Consider the following 13,871-nt stretch of genomic DNA (forward strand, 5'->3'; position numbering starts at 1 on the left):
CATTTTACGACGATCGATCGTAACAACGTCGATGTTGGGGGTCAACGAACCAAGGTTTGTAGCAGGTAACCACTAATTATCCTCGCCGTTTACAAGAATTGAAAGTCGCGCGGCGTATCAATGTCATTGCTAGCAGTAATGGTTTCTAAAGTCGGTTCACGGGACCGTTATTACCGTGGACTCTCACTGGCTTGGCGAACGTCACGCGCCCGGTATCTGTACTTTCGATCGGGACCATTCGTTTCAACAATATTGGCAATTTGCACGTACTTCATCGGGATTGTCATCCGAGGGACTGACAACCGGCAGCCTAAGTGGTTTCACGGCGGATCGTAAACGATTCACGATGTCCCCCTGCTCGTGCTATTTGCTTAAAAGGGGTACAAAGGAGTTATCTGCTTTGGAAGCGTCCAAGGAAACAGCAGGAAGGCACGCTAATGGCGTCCCGCTTATTAAGGCAATTTCTACCCGTTTAATCGACGAGTCGGGAAAGTTAAATTTATTGCCCGCGAAAACAATGTTTCGGGCAAAACGAGATTCCAGAAACTTGCACGATTCAGGCGTTTTTTTTACATATAAATATTCGAATAATTCCACTTATTGACAGAATCGTTTCCTCCATTTTGTGTTATTCCCATGCTCCACTCTGTCAGCCATTTTGTCACGGTTTTTGGCAACTCTGCACCAGTTTTTGCCACCCTCTACTGATACACAAAATAATAGGACGTTCTTATCGTCAATCTCACGTTTCAGAGAGTGAAAAGCCGTGGAAACGCGCGTCGTGTGCAGGGGTTAATGGCGTGCAGGAAAATGGCGGTGCGCGCGGAGGCAACTCAGTCGCCGAATCGTCGAGCGAGGCCTTAAACGTGCATAATTGCTGTTGCTTTTTACGAGACGCGTTCGAGTTACGTGCTTAAAGCTGCTCGCGTGCTGAAACTAACCAGGCGCCTCTTGTACTTTCGTGGCGTTCCAAGTGGCGATACCATTAAAAACACGCGATCCTGACCACCCCTCGCTGAAAATTCCGCCATCTTCCCGCTTCCGCGGTCTTTGCACCTTCCGTAAAATGATTGTTGTAAAAATAGCGACGAAATCGATTAAATAGGAAATATATTTATCATTTGACAGTCTGAGAGTTTCGTTTGAAATGACGTGGTAAAAAATTTGTAATAAGAAGTTTCCTTATAACATCGTTTCCTCGTGGAAGCAGTAAGTGTGATAGGCAACATTGAAAAACAGATGTTGCACGAACGAGGAACGTCGAAGAGCTCGATATCCGGAAATTGGATCGACAGTGATTTATTTAAATTGTAATCGTTAATGTATGGTATCACTGCACGTCGAAGCATCCGGTTCCAACGAATGATCGAAACTATTAAGACCCGTATGTTCTGCACAGAAATAGACGAGAGGGTATCTAACTTTCAGATATTAAATGATGGTACATGCTCGATTCGTCTATAGAGATTCTTCTATATACGACGAAAGATTAATTGACTCGGAATAGTGGCATCGACCACAACCTGTACGAGAACCGTTTTAACGTCTCGATCAAAGGTTAGAGGAGTCGATGACTCGCGTCGAAGGGCCCAGGGATATTTCACAACGGCCACTGTGTGTGTAAAAGTAGTCGAAAAGTTTAGTAAAGGGGGTCCAAAACGAGTTCTATTATGCCTGTCTGTTTCCTCGGGTAGTCCCCCGTCACGACCCACGGCGAGGGTCAGTAAATACCACAATGAAAAGCACGTTCCATCGAGATAGTTGAAACCCTCTCGCTACGAAAAATCCGACGGAAACATCAACATGGTAATCGATAACGTGTACCGCCACGGGCTTCGACGAAGAAGCTTATCCCGTTCGCCGAGAAAACCGCTTCGATATCCAGCCACGCTGGCTGACAATCGCGCTTGGGAGAAACGAACGGGTGTCCAGATAAAAGAAAACGAGAAACGAACGGTATCGGTCGCGAGACGCAGTGTCAACGACACACGGACGAGGAAACCGTAAGGTCTCGTGGAACAGTATAAAGTCGGTTCGAACTATTCTATTCACATTATCGCGTGTCCTATTGGTCTGTGATCCGCGCGTGGCTATTGGTGGAGAGGTACGGGCAGCGTGTGGGTTCCGCCAGTCCGGAGTCAGAGCTCTGTTCGCGCCGTCGGTGCAGTAGCTACTGCGCATTGTCTGCGCAACTGCACGAAAACTTTGTTGCAAACTTCTATGCACATTTCATGGATAAATTACGGTCTACACGTTGGTTCCACTTTTAATTTTTAATTGTAGTTCGTTGTTATATTTTTAGGAGCACTTCTGGGGTGGAAGGGACCAGAATGGTTGTAGAGCTGGGCGTAGACCATTGCACGTGGCGCGACAGGTTAGGTTATCGTCCCGTATAATGAGCTCCGCGTATCTGGAAACTCGATTACTCTACATAGCGGGGCCCGCATTATTCCGTCCCGTTCGAATTTCACGAGCGTTGGATAGTTGCAGCCATGACACTACGGAACCCGCACACGTGTTTATCCGCTAAAGGGGTCACAGGGTCAGATCGACGGATACTCGAAGACTGCAACGGATCCTGACTGCGATTAGCGCGACCTGTTCGAGTCTTCTTAGTTTAACGCTCGTTAGAACGTTTATTGTTGACGACCAGAGCCTGAATTAACCCCTTCATAACACAGATGAGGTTATACCAAGACAAATTTTATCGACAAAATTAAAAAATTTCAAATCGTTCTAAAAAAATTATTTTTAGTTTGAGAGGTTAATTACAAATATTTTTGATGAATAGACATACCCTCGAAATCCTACCCACTTTCGAGAAAAAAATTCGAGTAGGTGGATAAATTTTTCGATGAAAAAAAAAAGTTTCAAATCGTTCTAAAAAAATTATTTTTAATTAGACAGGTTAATTACAAATATTTTTGGTGAATAGACATACCCTCGAAATCCTACGCATTTTCGAGAAAAAAATTCTTTACCGAATCTTTAGGGCGAATCTAACCTAAATTGTTTCATGAAAATCATTTGTTCCCGTTCGATAGAAAACGGTGTAATTAAGTAATTTCTAAATGAATTAATGGTTTCAGTTGCTTTGTAATTAACGACGATTAGTGGATAGTAATTATCACGATGGCCTAATAATTATACAACGATTAATCCAATATGAATGCTGTTAAACGAGGAAAATGTTACTTTGTACGCGATCGACTAATTAACATCATTCTTCGCGTCGATAAGCGATCTCCGTTGCACGAAGTATCCGCGAGGTTTCTCGAAAGTATTAATTGTGCTCGTCGAGGCACGTAATCGTCGAAAGAATCTAAGACACGATGCCTTGGTCGATTTTAGGGTGAACCTTGCGCGGCCATTTTCATGGTCCGCGCCAACGTCGCGTTAATTTAAATATACGCCGCCTGGAATCGCGATGCTTCGAACAAGGATGTAACAGTTTCGACAATTAGTTTCGACCGCAGCTAGGATTGCATGGAAATTGTCAATCACGATCTCCCACGCGGGTGTAGCATCAACCGTACGCAGGTACAATAGTAATCAAAGCTTCCTTCGACCCGCGGTTGGTCCTACAATTGCGTAATCATCGTTGCAAACAACGCGAATTCAAAATATAAATACGTTCTTCGCCAGTCGACTCGAATTTTAATTTGAAAATCAACCCTTTGCGCTCCAAGAATTTTCTGCGATATTTATTACAAAATTATATTACGTATGTCCAAGCAAATATGTGGGTATTTTATTCGAGGTGCTCAAAATAATTACCGTTAAACCGAATGTACGGAAGTTAACGGTAATCGTTTAGAACGCCTAAAATAAAATAGCCACATATTTGCACGGAAGCATAAATCGGAATGCCCATATTTGCGGTTCGTTTTAACAAGATTTCCAGTGTTAATTCTTCTCGTTCACGAGATCGTGTCCTATTCGGTTTACCTTTACTCTGTACATCAAACGACGATCGATCGAAAAAGAAAAATCGTCCAAATTTTGTAAAAAAGAGTCGTGAATTCTTTTCAACGTCGCAGAGTCACACTTTCGATACGGAAGCATATTCAAGAATCGTTAGAAGCTCTAACAAATCGGAAAATAACAACGACAACGCGACACTGAAATTGCATAATTTCCCCGGGCGCGTACGGCGTGACGTTTCTCGGAATCAACATTGTTTTGGTCGAAATAAAAAAGAATATTTTCCCTCGTGATCGCGATCTAAGAAATCGCCTGCCAGAATTTCCGGTTTTCGACAACGCTGCAACGTTTAAAAGAAAAAATGACAGATGACCATCGTAGAGACTTATTCGTTACGTAAACCGAGCGCGTGCGCATGCGCGCTGAGAAACATTCTTCTCCAGTTCTGCATCTGCCCCGATGACGGCGGGTCTTTCTTTCCACGGTCGACGAGAGATCGCTTCTTGCGCGCGAAACCAGGTCGCACGCGAGCCATCTCCGTGAACAGGATGGTCAATTGCGAGACAGATGACTTTGCCATGCCCTGTTTCCTCTCGCCGCTGACAACCCACATGACAGCCCACTCGTGACACTTGAGGACGTGCTCGAGTTCTGATATTCCTCGACGTTCCTCTCTTTACTCAGTCGCGAAAAAGGTTTTCTTCCACTAATCGGTCCGGTTATAATTCGACAGACGAGAACTTACATGCACGAATATCTATGCAAAATAAAAGCCTTGTAGGTTACTTAATTCTCTTTTAATTAATTTCCAAATGTCGCATAATTTTTCTGAGCCTTCCTACGGAGGTGAATTTCGACACCAAGCGGACGTTTATGCACACTAATGTCATTGAGTCACGTAGTCACTTATATCTCTCGCAGGACAGCCGTAGTTGACAACCGAAAAAAAGGACAGCGAGCGAGAACGAATGAGAGAAAGCAAACAGCAGTCGATGAGAAGGATAGCGTGTGAGAGAGAATGAGAAAGAACGAAGAGTTCAGGTTAGGTTTGGGGGCTCGTTTTAAGAATCATCGCTGCAGAGGACAGTCGAGACTCTCGCTGTCCGCAACGACAACACAGGGAATGATTGATCGACTGCATTTTATCGGTACAGGTGTTTCATTTCACGTTTCTTTCGCAGGACCATCGAGCTGATCGCGTTGATAGCGATCTCCAGCACCCTCTTCCTCTTCCTGCACACGAGAGAGTTGCACTCGCGTCTGCGGAAAATGGAGGTGCGCCTTCAGCCTGGCGAGGACGAGATGCTGCCGGAAAATCAACTCTCCTTCGGTGAGTTTCACTCCTCTGCCAACGCCTTTGTAAACTTTCTCGACGAATGCGAGAAATATGTTTGGCGCGAAGTACACTTCGCCGCCATTAAATTCTTCCGCCGAGCGGATCCCCGTGAACACGCGTGGCGACTTTGTTACGGAAGTTTGCATAATGTTTAACGTTCGCACGAGCTGCCGGATGAAATTTTATTCCGCTTTGAATGCTGGAAAAAAATGCAGTAATTGCGTACGATATCGGTTGGAAAGTTACCTCGGTGAAAAGTGGTTCCATCGCCATTGTTTGCACCGCGGGGTAAATACTTGGATGCTCGGAACGGAATCCCAATGTCCGTGAGAGTTACGAATTATTCGCGGAACGTCGACTTTCCCACGGAAGTAACTAATGTGCACGCATCTTTTGGCTGGTCGTGGACAAATCGCCGACTCGCCGGTGTCGAATCGATCCACAGGGTCAGAAGTAGAACGTAGCCTCCGTTCGAAACTCGATATATATCGCGGAGTTTATTATCCGTCGTCGCGAAATCGATGCTTCGCCGGGATCTATTCGTATCGCTCCTGTCCACGAGAAAAACATTTGTTTCGAAACGTCGCGACGGATCTCGGTTATCAGGGGTAATGTTTCCTCTCAAGTTTCTCGATTTATGGCGAGTGAACCGCGGAACGGAATTGAAATACGTGGTTCGACGATTCAATTTATGTATTCGTCGAGAGTCTTTCGTCGGATCGTGCGGGGATTGTGGAATATTACGCGAAAGTCTGGGTTGATTTAAGGAACTCGAAAAAGCAAGATGGCGGCCATTGGTCGAGCAGGTCCTGACGAAACCAGAGATTTGTATAGACTCATTTATAGATTCTAATTTAGAAGTTAGTTTACGAGCAAATTTAAAATTGAATTTACCCAATTGCGTCGCGTTCGCCACCAGAGGGCTCTCGTTTCGCGCCAATCGCGCCGTCCAACATAACCTCAGATTCGTTAATTTTAAATCCCAGTCCTGCATCTGGGACAATCGTGGCGTGTGAGGTGTTGTGATTAATTCGATTCATCCGCGACGGGTCGACGAAGAGCGTTTAATCGCCCGCTGAGCTAGTTTCGTAGTAATTAAAAGACCCGTTTATGCCGGTGGTGTGTGCGAAAGGAAATTTCTAAATTGGCCCAGGGAATCGAGACACAATGAATCGACACGGATGCTGGTTCAACACTGGCCATCCTACACACGAATATATTCACTGTTCCTCGCGGAGGATCCTACTTCCCGGTTGAAGAAGGTCAAGGTGTGAGAGTGAACGTACCAAGTGCACGTTCGTCGTCGGTGGAAGCGTGCACTTGGCGTCCGCGTCGTGCGTGTATATGTGTATTAGATTATTATCATTTCCAGCGGGTAGCATTTCGCATTCGCGGGATACGTAACGGTATCGGGGTTCCTCGTTTATCTGTAATGCGCTAATTAGTTACCGCGGACTCACCGCGTGGCGTTTCGCTTTTCCTTGAAACGACTACCGTCTCCGACACGTCGCGACGCTTTTTCCTAACTTATCTATCAACCGTTCTCCTTTATCTCGCGATTATCAAGCCCCTGTCGTCGATAATTCAAATTTTCCATCGTATTTTCGGTTTAATGAAACGAAACAGCTCGTTTGCATTCATTAACGCTTCGGTAGGCACGCCGGGGTGTCTAATAGACTGGAGTTCATTATACCGCTGGTTAAAGCGTGTAGACGTAAATTATGGTACTCGTGCTCGGTGCATTTAGTGGACGAAATATTTTTAGCGTTGTGTGAATATACATTGAATTGCTTGGACCAGATGTGGGCAAAGTGTAGTCTGCATTTGCTAGAATAAAATTACACTGTAATTACGCTGTAATTAATATATTTTTTGTCCTTCCATCATCAAGAATGAGCAAGTAAATTGTTTCATAGTCTGTTAAATCTCCTTACGTGCTTGTCGTTCTAGAAAGTCCAAACAACGAAATATTTAAGCAACAGTGGATGTTTTACTATTCATAGTATATGTTTTTGAGGTTATGAACGCGGATGCAAATCCGCTTCCATGGTTTGTAAAGTGGTTTGGCGGATTGTCATAAATATGGGAAAAGGGACGGAGACGTCGAAATAGCTTCGGGTTATAAATATTAATAATTGAATATTCGCCGGGAGGAACGTTCCCGACGATCTTCCATTACGATAACAGCCGCGATGCAATTTGTATAATTATGAATATTCCGAGCATGCGTACGAAAGTGAGTGGTTCACCGGGAGTATTGAAAATCGAAAGTGCAGGGCGGGATGATGATGTCCGTGAATCGTTTTTCTCGGTTCCATTTAAGGTAGCCGCTATGCTGTAATGCGCGAATACGACGCGCAAAAAAGATGGTGGGAAGCCATGGTGACTCAACGAAAGAAACAAACGAATTGTTTACGTACAAGTCGCTCGTAAATATTTTATCATCGAATCTCTTGCTCTTGATTTCTCTAAGAGTAATTCATTCCATTGATAATTCACATTTTTCAACGGGGCCCAAATTCCTTCTTTTTTTTATATTTTAGCATTTTCTTTTATTAAAAAAAAACATAACCTTCAAACGACTTGAAAATACAGGGTGTTTGGCCACCCCTGGTTGGGGTTTTTTTTTCTCGAAAGGGCGTAGGATTTCGGGGGTATGTGTAATGACCAAAAATGATTGTAATTGATCCCTCCAATTGAAAATAATTTTTTTAGAACGATTTGAAACTGTTCAATTTTGTCAAAAAATTGGTCTATCTACTCGAATTTTTTTCCCAAAAGTGGGTAGGATTTCGAGGATATGTCTATTCACCAAAAATGTTTGAAATTGACCCTCGCGACTGAAAATAATTTTTTTAGAACGATTTGAAAAATTTTTTTTCGCCGAAAAATTTCAGCATCTTCTCGATTTTTTTTCTCAGAAATGGGTAGGATTTCGAGGGTATGTCTATTCACTAAAAATGTTTGAAATTGACCCCCGCGACTGAAAATAATTTTTTTAGAACGATTTGAAAAATTTTTTTTCGCCGAAAAATTTCAGCATCTTCTCGATTTTTTTTCTCGAAAATGGATAGGATTTCGGAGGTATGTCTATTCACCAAAAATGTTTGCAATTGACCCCCGCAACCGTTATAATTTTTCCAAAACGATTTGAAATTTTTGAATTTAATTGTTAATAACTTTTCATCGAAGCCTCCATCAACAAATTGGTATTCTTGATTTTCGTCTTATTTTGGCCTCCAGAATCCCTCATTAAAATTTTTCCCAGGGTTGTCCGAGCACCCTGTATATTAATCATATCAATAGAAAACTGGATATTTGTATTTCAGATATAAGTTTTCATCATCTCAATCTGCATGTATGCGTACCATAATAAATTTCTACACACCAGGCGACGAAAACTTTTATTTCCCTTTACGCGTGTTTCGATCGGGGATGACAGCTGCAAAAATATTTTAATTTCGCGTCGTTCTCCCCGCCGATAAAAGAGTAAAAATCGCCAGGTTGCGTTTGAAATAAACCGGAACGCGTCCGTCGAGGAGAACGTCGAGACTGTTTGCTTTGAAATTATGCATGAATCGTGTATCGTGGGTCTTTATTTGGCCAGCATCTTTCATCCGAAAGTAATTTGTTTGTACGGTAGAATCGAGTCGAGGGATCTCGAAGTTAAATGAAGAGATGAACGGAGTAAGAAATTAATCGAGAAATCATTTTTCGCTCGCTTGGTATACTACCAGACGAGCAAACACGACGGTACGAGGCGACGCCATTTCTCGTTCCTATCTCGAGTCCACCTCGCGACGGATCCTAACTACTTGAATTAATCGTTCAATTTGCAACCGTCGTCTCTCGTCTGGGATTCCCAGCGAGCTCTTAATCCGCAGCTGGTTACCTGTAATAATTGCACGATTTCGTTAATCGCGTTTCACAGTGAAATATGTGTTGTCGTAAACAAACGGAGCATGAAATGCTAATCTCGCTACTGTTCGAGTTCTGAGATTCCAATTATTGTTCGCGGAAGATGGAACGTCGACGATTCTACGTCGTACGTTAGCAGAATTAATTGCTACGTTAATTAAAAAAAATACAGACAGTGTTATACAGTGCATTTAGAAATTTAATGCAACCATAGTGGAAAATAATTTTTTCAGAACGATTTGAACAAATTTTTGTTTTAAAAATTCGTTTTTGATTTTTAGTAATTTTGTTTGACACCCCATAGAAAAATTGTCTAATACTTTTTTGTAGATATCCGTGAGCTCTGTTTCAGAAAAAAATTTCATTGAAATATATTCAATTATGGGTGTGCACTAGATTAGAGTATTTTACAATCTCGGTATAAAAAAAAATGGCGTCGTTCGAAACGAACGCGACGATTTTTCAGCCGGAGGTCTTTTCATCGTGAGAGTAGAGTCTTTCCACGAGAGAATGGATGTCTCCGCTCGAAGAGTTCATATCTCTTGACCTTGTTTCTAGCGTTCCACTTATTGTCAATGAAGGAAGCATTCCTCTTTACCATGAATAGAATGCATGGCACTCTCATTAAGGACAATTTGAAAAATGGAATAACACTGATGGAATCGCGATGCACGCGAATAACCGTGAAACGGCGGAATACATGGTAATTAGCCTGTTCTAAAAAGCAGCCTCGAAGCACGAACGACTCGGTTTTCGAAAGGTTTTCGTACGCTTTTGTTAGTCTCGTAGCGACGCCAAGCGTATCTTTCGGGAACTAAAAATATCACGAAGAAGCGCCAAATATATAAATTTATTTATATTCGAATTTACCTTAAGTAAACAGATACAAAATTTCAACTATTTTTATTGTCTAACTATTTTTCTCGCGTGCAATAATTTGTTGCTCGTCAGAAAAGAACCTAAGATACACACAATGAAGATTTCACTTTCCTCGTTTCATAACTAGTCTCATAATGCCACGATACAGATCTTCGATTTGTTTCTGCACAAATCACAAATAACATCACTTTGCAAACCGATGAACTCGCTTCAGGACAGATAATTAAACTGCAATACCGACATTGTCAATTACACGCGTCCTCGTCAGACATTTTGATCGCTGGCGCAGTCAGTGACGCGAAGCGAATGCGTTATACCAACGCATTATTAGTCTCACTTTCAGTTTCCTGGCCGAAACAATCCGCTTTATTCGAAGACACCGACCAAGAACAAGTACAGTGCTTAAAGAAAACGTTTCAAACGGAACACAATGGCGGATTTTCTCTTCAATTACCCGCGACCAGGCCTCTCAGAAATTGAAAGAGTCGTGGGTCATTTACCTCGTAGAAACACACGCGTATCCTTTTAAAAAAAACACTCGGGTAAAAAACGCTGGAACAATAACTCTTTTTGTGTAATAAGTAACGTTGTTTGCATCGACGAGTCAAACTCGTAGATAAAACCTGTTAATCGTTCCAACTGTTTCCAATTACTTGATAATTTATTAGCATATAATCACCGCGAACGGGTTGCACGAATGATTAATAGCATCGTGTCTAATCGCAGGATTTCTTACTCGTGTTTTCCGAAGGTACGTAAATAAACTATATTATTCATTTGTGCCGTGACAGAAAGTGAAAAGGAAATATTAAAAGAGAGTTTGACGTCCCAGATTTATCCATTGGTCTCGTCGATAAAGTTCTCTTAACAGATATCGTCTTAGACTTAAGTTAATATTTTTTATAGAGTTACTCCCACTCGTATTCGTACACTATGATTACTGCATCGAATGTATTAAATCTAACCTCACTTTCTTCTCCGCAAGAAAGTATCGAACGACTCGTGCCTCGCCAGCTATCAATTTAAAAGTTATCACAATTCGAAGATACCTCGAACAGAAGATTTAAACGCGTACATCGAGAAGACTGTAAAATTGCCCGTAATTAAATCGTAAAGCGGTGAAACTTTTTACCGCGTCGCTTTCGCGCGTAACAAACGCGTTCTAACCTGCGTGGCTTCGTTGTTTTTTACGAATCGAAGCAGATGGCGCTGCGCGCGCGCATATTTTGGACGCCCCTCGAGGAAATGAAACGGGACGATTGGGATTCGCGTTGAATCAAGTTTCACAAATCGGGATCCTTTTCAGGTGACGAATATCGCAGGAGCGTCGCGACGCTTCCCATGAACGTGAATTTGCGTGCCGCGTAACGCGATTTCCACTTCCTCCTGGATGAATACCAATGCCGTCAGACCAGTTTGGAAAGCGTTTCCTGCACCGTGAGAACCGACGGCCACCGATTGCATAACTTTGCATGACATTTCCGCGGATCCGGCGAATCGTAATCGAGAGCAACGGGAAACTGCATAAACGCGTTATCGTCGACGTAAACGCGAAGGCTCGCCGTGAAACGCAACGACGAACCGAAGAAAGCAAGATGGCGGCGCAACGAATAACGAATCGATGGAATAAATAATACGCCCTATCCACGTTCAAATGTTAAATCGATTCCGTAACGTTAATAGTAAATGTAACATTATACAATGATACAATTTTTAATTTATTTACTCGTATGTTATGAAATATCGTGCGCGTTGGAAGAATAATTATTTCAACAGATGCGTGAATCGTTTTCACTTTTTTTTTCTACGCGATATGCAACCGGATACAACGATAATAAAAATATCTAATTAACGGTTGCCGAACGACTAAGAAATTGTACCGATAACTGTGAACGTTGTTTTCATCAATAATTTTCACACTGGATGTAATCGTATCCTGTTTAAAAAAAAAAGAAAAAAAACTCATAGTAACTTTCGTATTCCCTCTAGATAAGAAGTCGTCAAACTTAGATTTACGCCTTTGTTATACACGGCTGGGAAAGTAAAAGAAACGCCAGGAACGTTCTCCGGCGTGGAAAATGGAAGAAGCTGTTGAATTTAGCCGTTCAGAAGTGAAAGGGAACGTCGCTAGGTGGAAGAAAGGGACGACGAAAAACAAAACGAAATATTTCGCGGGCAAGGAGAAACGAATTAATCGTCGGTGGCGAATAAGCGTTGCCTTCGATGGAAATGAAAGTTCAATGTGTCGTTTCTCGCGAAGCCGCAAAGAGGCGGTGGTAAAACCGTGGCGCATGGACGACCTAGAGGGTGAAAGGATAGCTCGAGAAGAAACTTGCCTTTGCTCGATGGCAAAGGTGTTATTTTGGCGTGAGTCGATCATTCTTCCCGCTTAACTTCACGATCGTAATAACGACCTTACCACTTCCACTGTTCGTCTTACTTTCTAACCTATAAAACAAAAAATATATTTCAAATTGTTCTTTGGTCTGGTTGTCAGAGGTTTGTGTTTGAATAAATTAGTAGTAATACTTGTGGACGATCGTGGCCATGTTGGATGCGACGCCTCTCGTGCGATCAGCGAAGTGCAGCATCATTGGGCGGGGGCGTGCACTCCAGGATGGGTGACCGTTGCGAAACTCCCGCGTATTTGTCGCGTTATATATTATATATTCTTTATAATATTTCATACCTTTCTACCAATGTTATAATTTGGTATTATTTGCTGGGTTAATATTATAAAAAAACTACTTTGTAAATAAAAAAAAATAAGACAGTGTAATAAACAATATTTGATAAAAATAAATGGGAAAGAAAATTCATATAAAAAGACGAAAATTAAGCTGTATATATCGAATTCTGTGAATGTGATTTGTGATCTGTTTCATCGTAAAATATATCTTCTAGGAGGTCTTTAATCGATGGTCAATTATGTAGCCTAGCTGAATGAAACTCGATCGACTCGTTCAAGGTTACTTACAGCTGCTATATTAATTCCCGTCGACATGCTCGCGTTGTTTCTTTGTCGCAGCTTTCTCTGTTTCTCGAATAGAAAGGCAATTTCTGGGAAGTATTAAAATCGTTTTCAAGGAGGACTCCTCCACCTACGAGTGCTTCTGTCAAAGTTATATTTGAACAAATTGATATTTCTTGTCAAATTTCTACGACAATAATAAGACTATTCTTGACTTTCTCCAAGCTTGTTCAAGCGAAATAATTAAATCGTAATATTATAATTAAATAAAAATACTTAAATAATCAAGTATTTTTACAAGCTTGTGACGATGCTTCGTGAAAGTCTCGAGGATCCAGTTCACAGTAATAAGAAGCCTAACCGTTCGAAGACATCTTGAAAAAGCGAAACTCGAGAGATCTGAATGTTTAACGAGACCAGAGCCGCGTAAAAAATATTTCGATACAATTAAACGATAAAAAAAATACCCAGTATAACATTTATCAGAATTTTAATCATCTTCGAGCCAGTGATTCAATACTTTCGAAACATTAGATTCTAGAATTTCAAGCTCCGTTTAATCCCAACACGGTTCGAAAGTGACTCGAAATTTCGTATTCTCGGCGCTTGAAAATTTACGAGCAAAAATATCGAAGCGTCTTAATTACCACTTTTGTAAAGTGAGAAAATTCACACGGGATTAAAAATGAATTATAAGAGATTTTAGTCTGGAATTTATTGTACATTGTTACGCGATGTTGTTCGTACGCGACTAATTATTATCGAAAATTATTTCCTACAGCGAAACCGTTGAAAAATTAGAGAAGCGACGCGAATCTCTTTCGACTGGTAATTAAAATTACA

The 13,871-nt window shown here is 41.8% G+C and overlaps 1 protein-coding gene across 3 annotated transcripts in view; it reads left to right on the plus strand.

The window, feature by feature from the left end:
* The window catches only part of LOC122395257 (heparan sulfate 2-O-sulfotransferase pipe), a 74,469-nt gene that overhangs the window by 24,447 nt on the left and 36,151 nt on the right, over nt 1–13,871 (plus strand). For all 3 annotated transcript variants that reach the window (XM_043392699.1, XM_043392700.1, XM_043392701.1), the window contains exon 2: nt 5,106–5,254. In XM_043392699.1, coding sequence (XP_043248634.1) covers nt 5,106–5,254 — 149 coding nt within the window. The remainder of the gene's footprint in view (nt 1–5,105; nt 5,255–13,871) is intronic.

Source organism: Colletes gigas, unplaced genomic scaffold, assembly GCF_013123115.1.
Source record: "Colletes gigas isolate AHSC1104 unplaced genomic scaffold, ASM1312311v1 Colletes_gigas_Sc00005, whole genome shotgun sequence".
Lineage (NCBI taxonomy): Eukaryota > Metazoa > Arthropoda > Insecta > Hymenoptera > Colletidae > Colletes > Colletes gigas.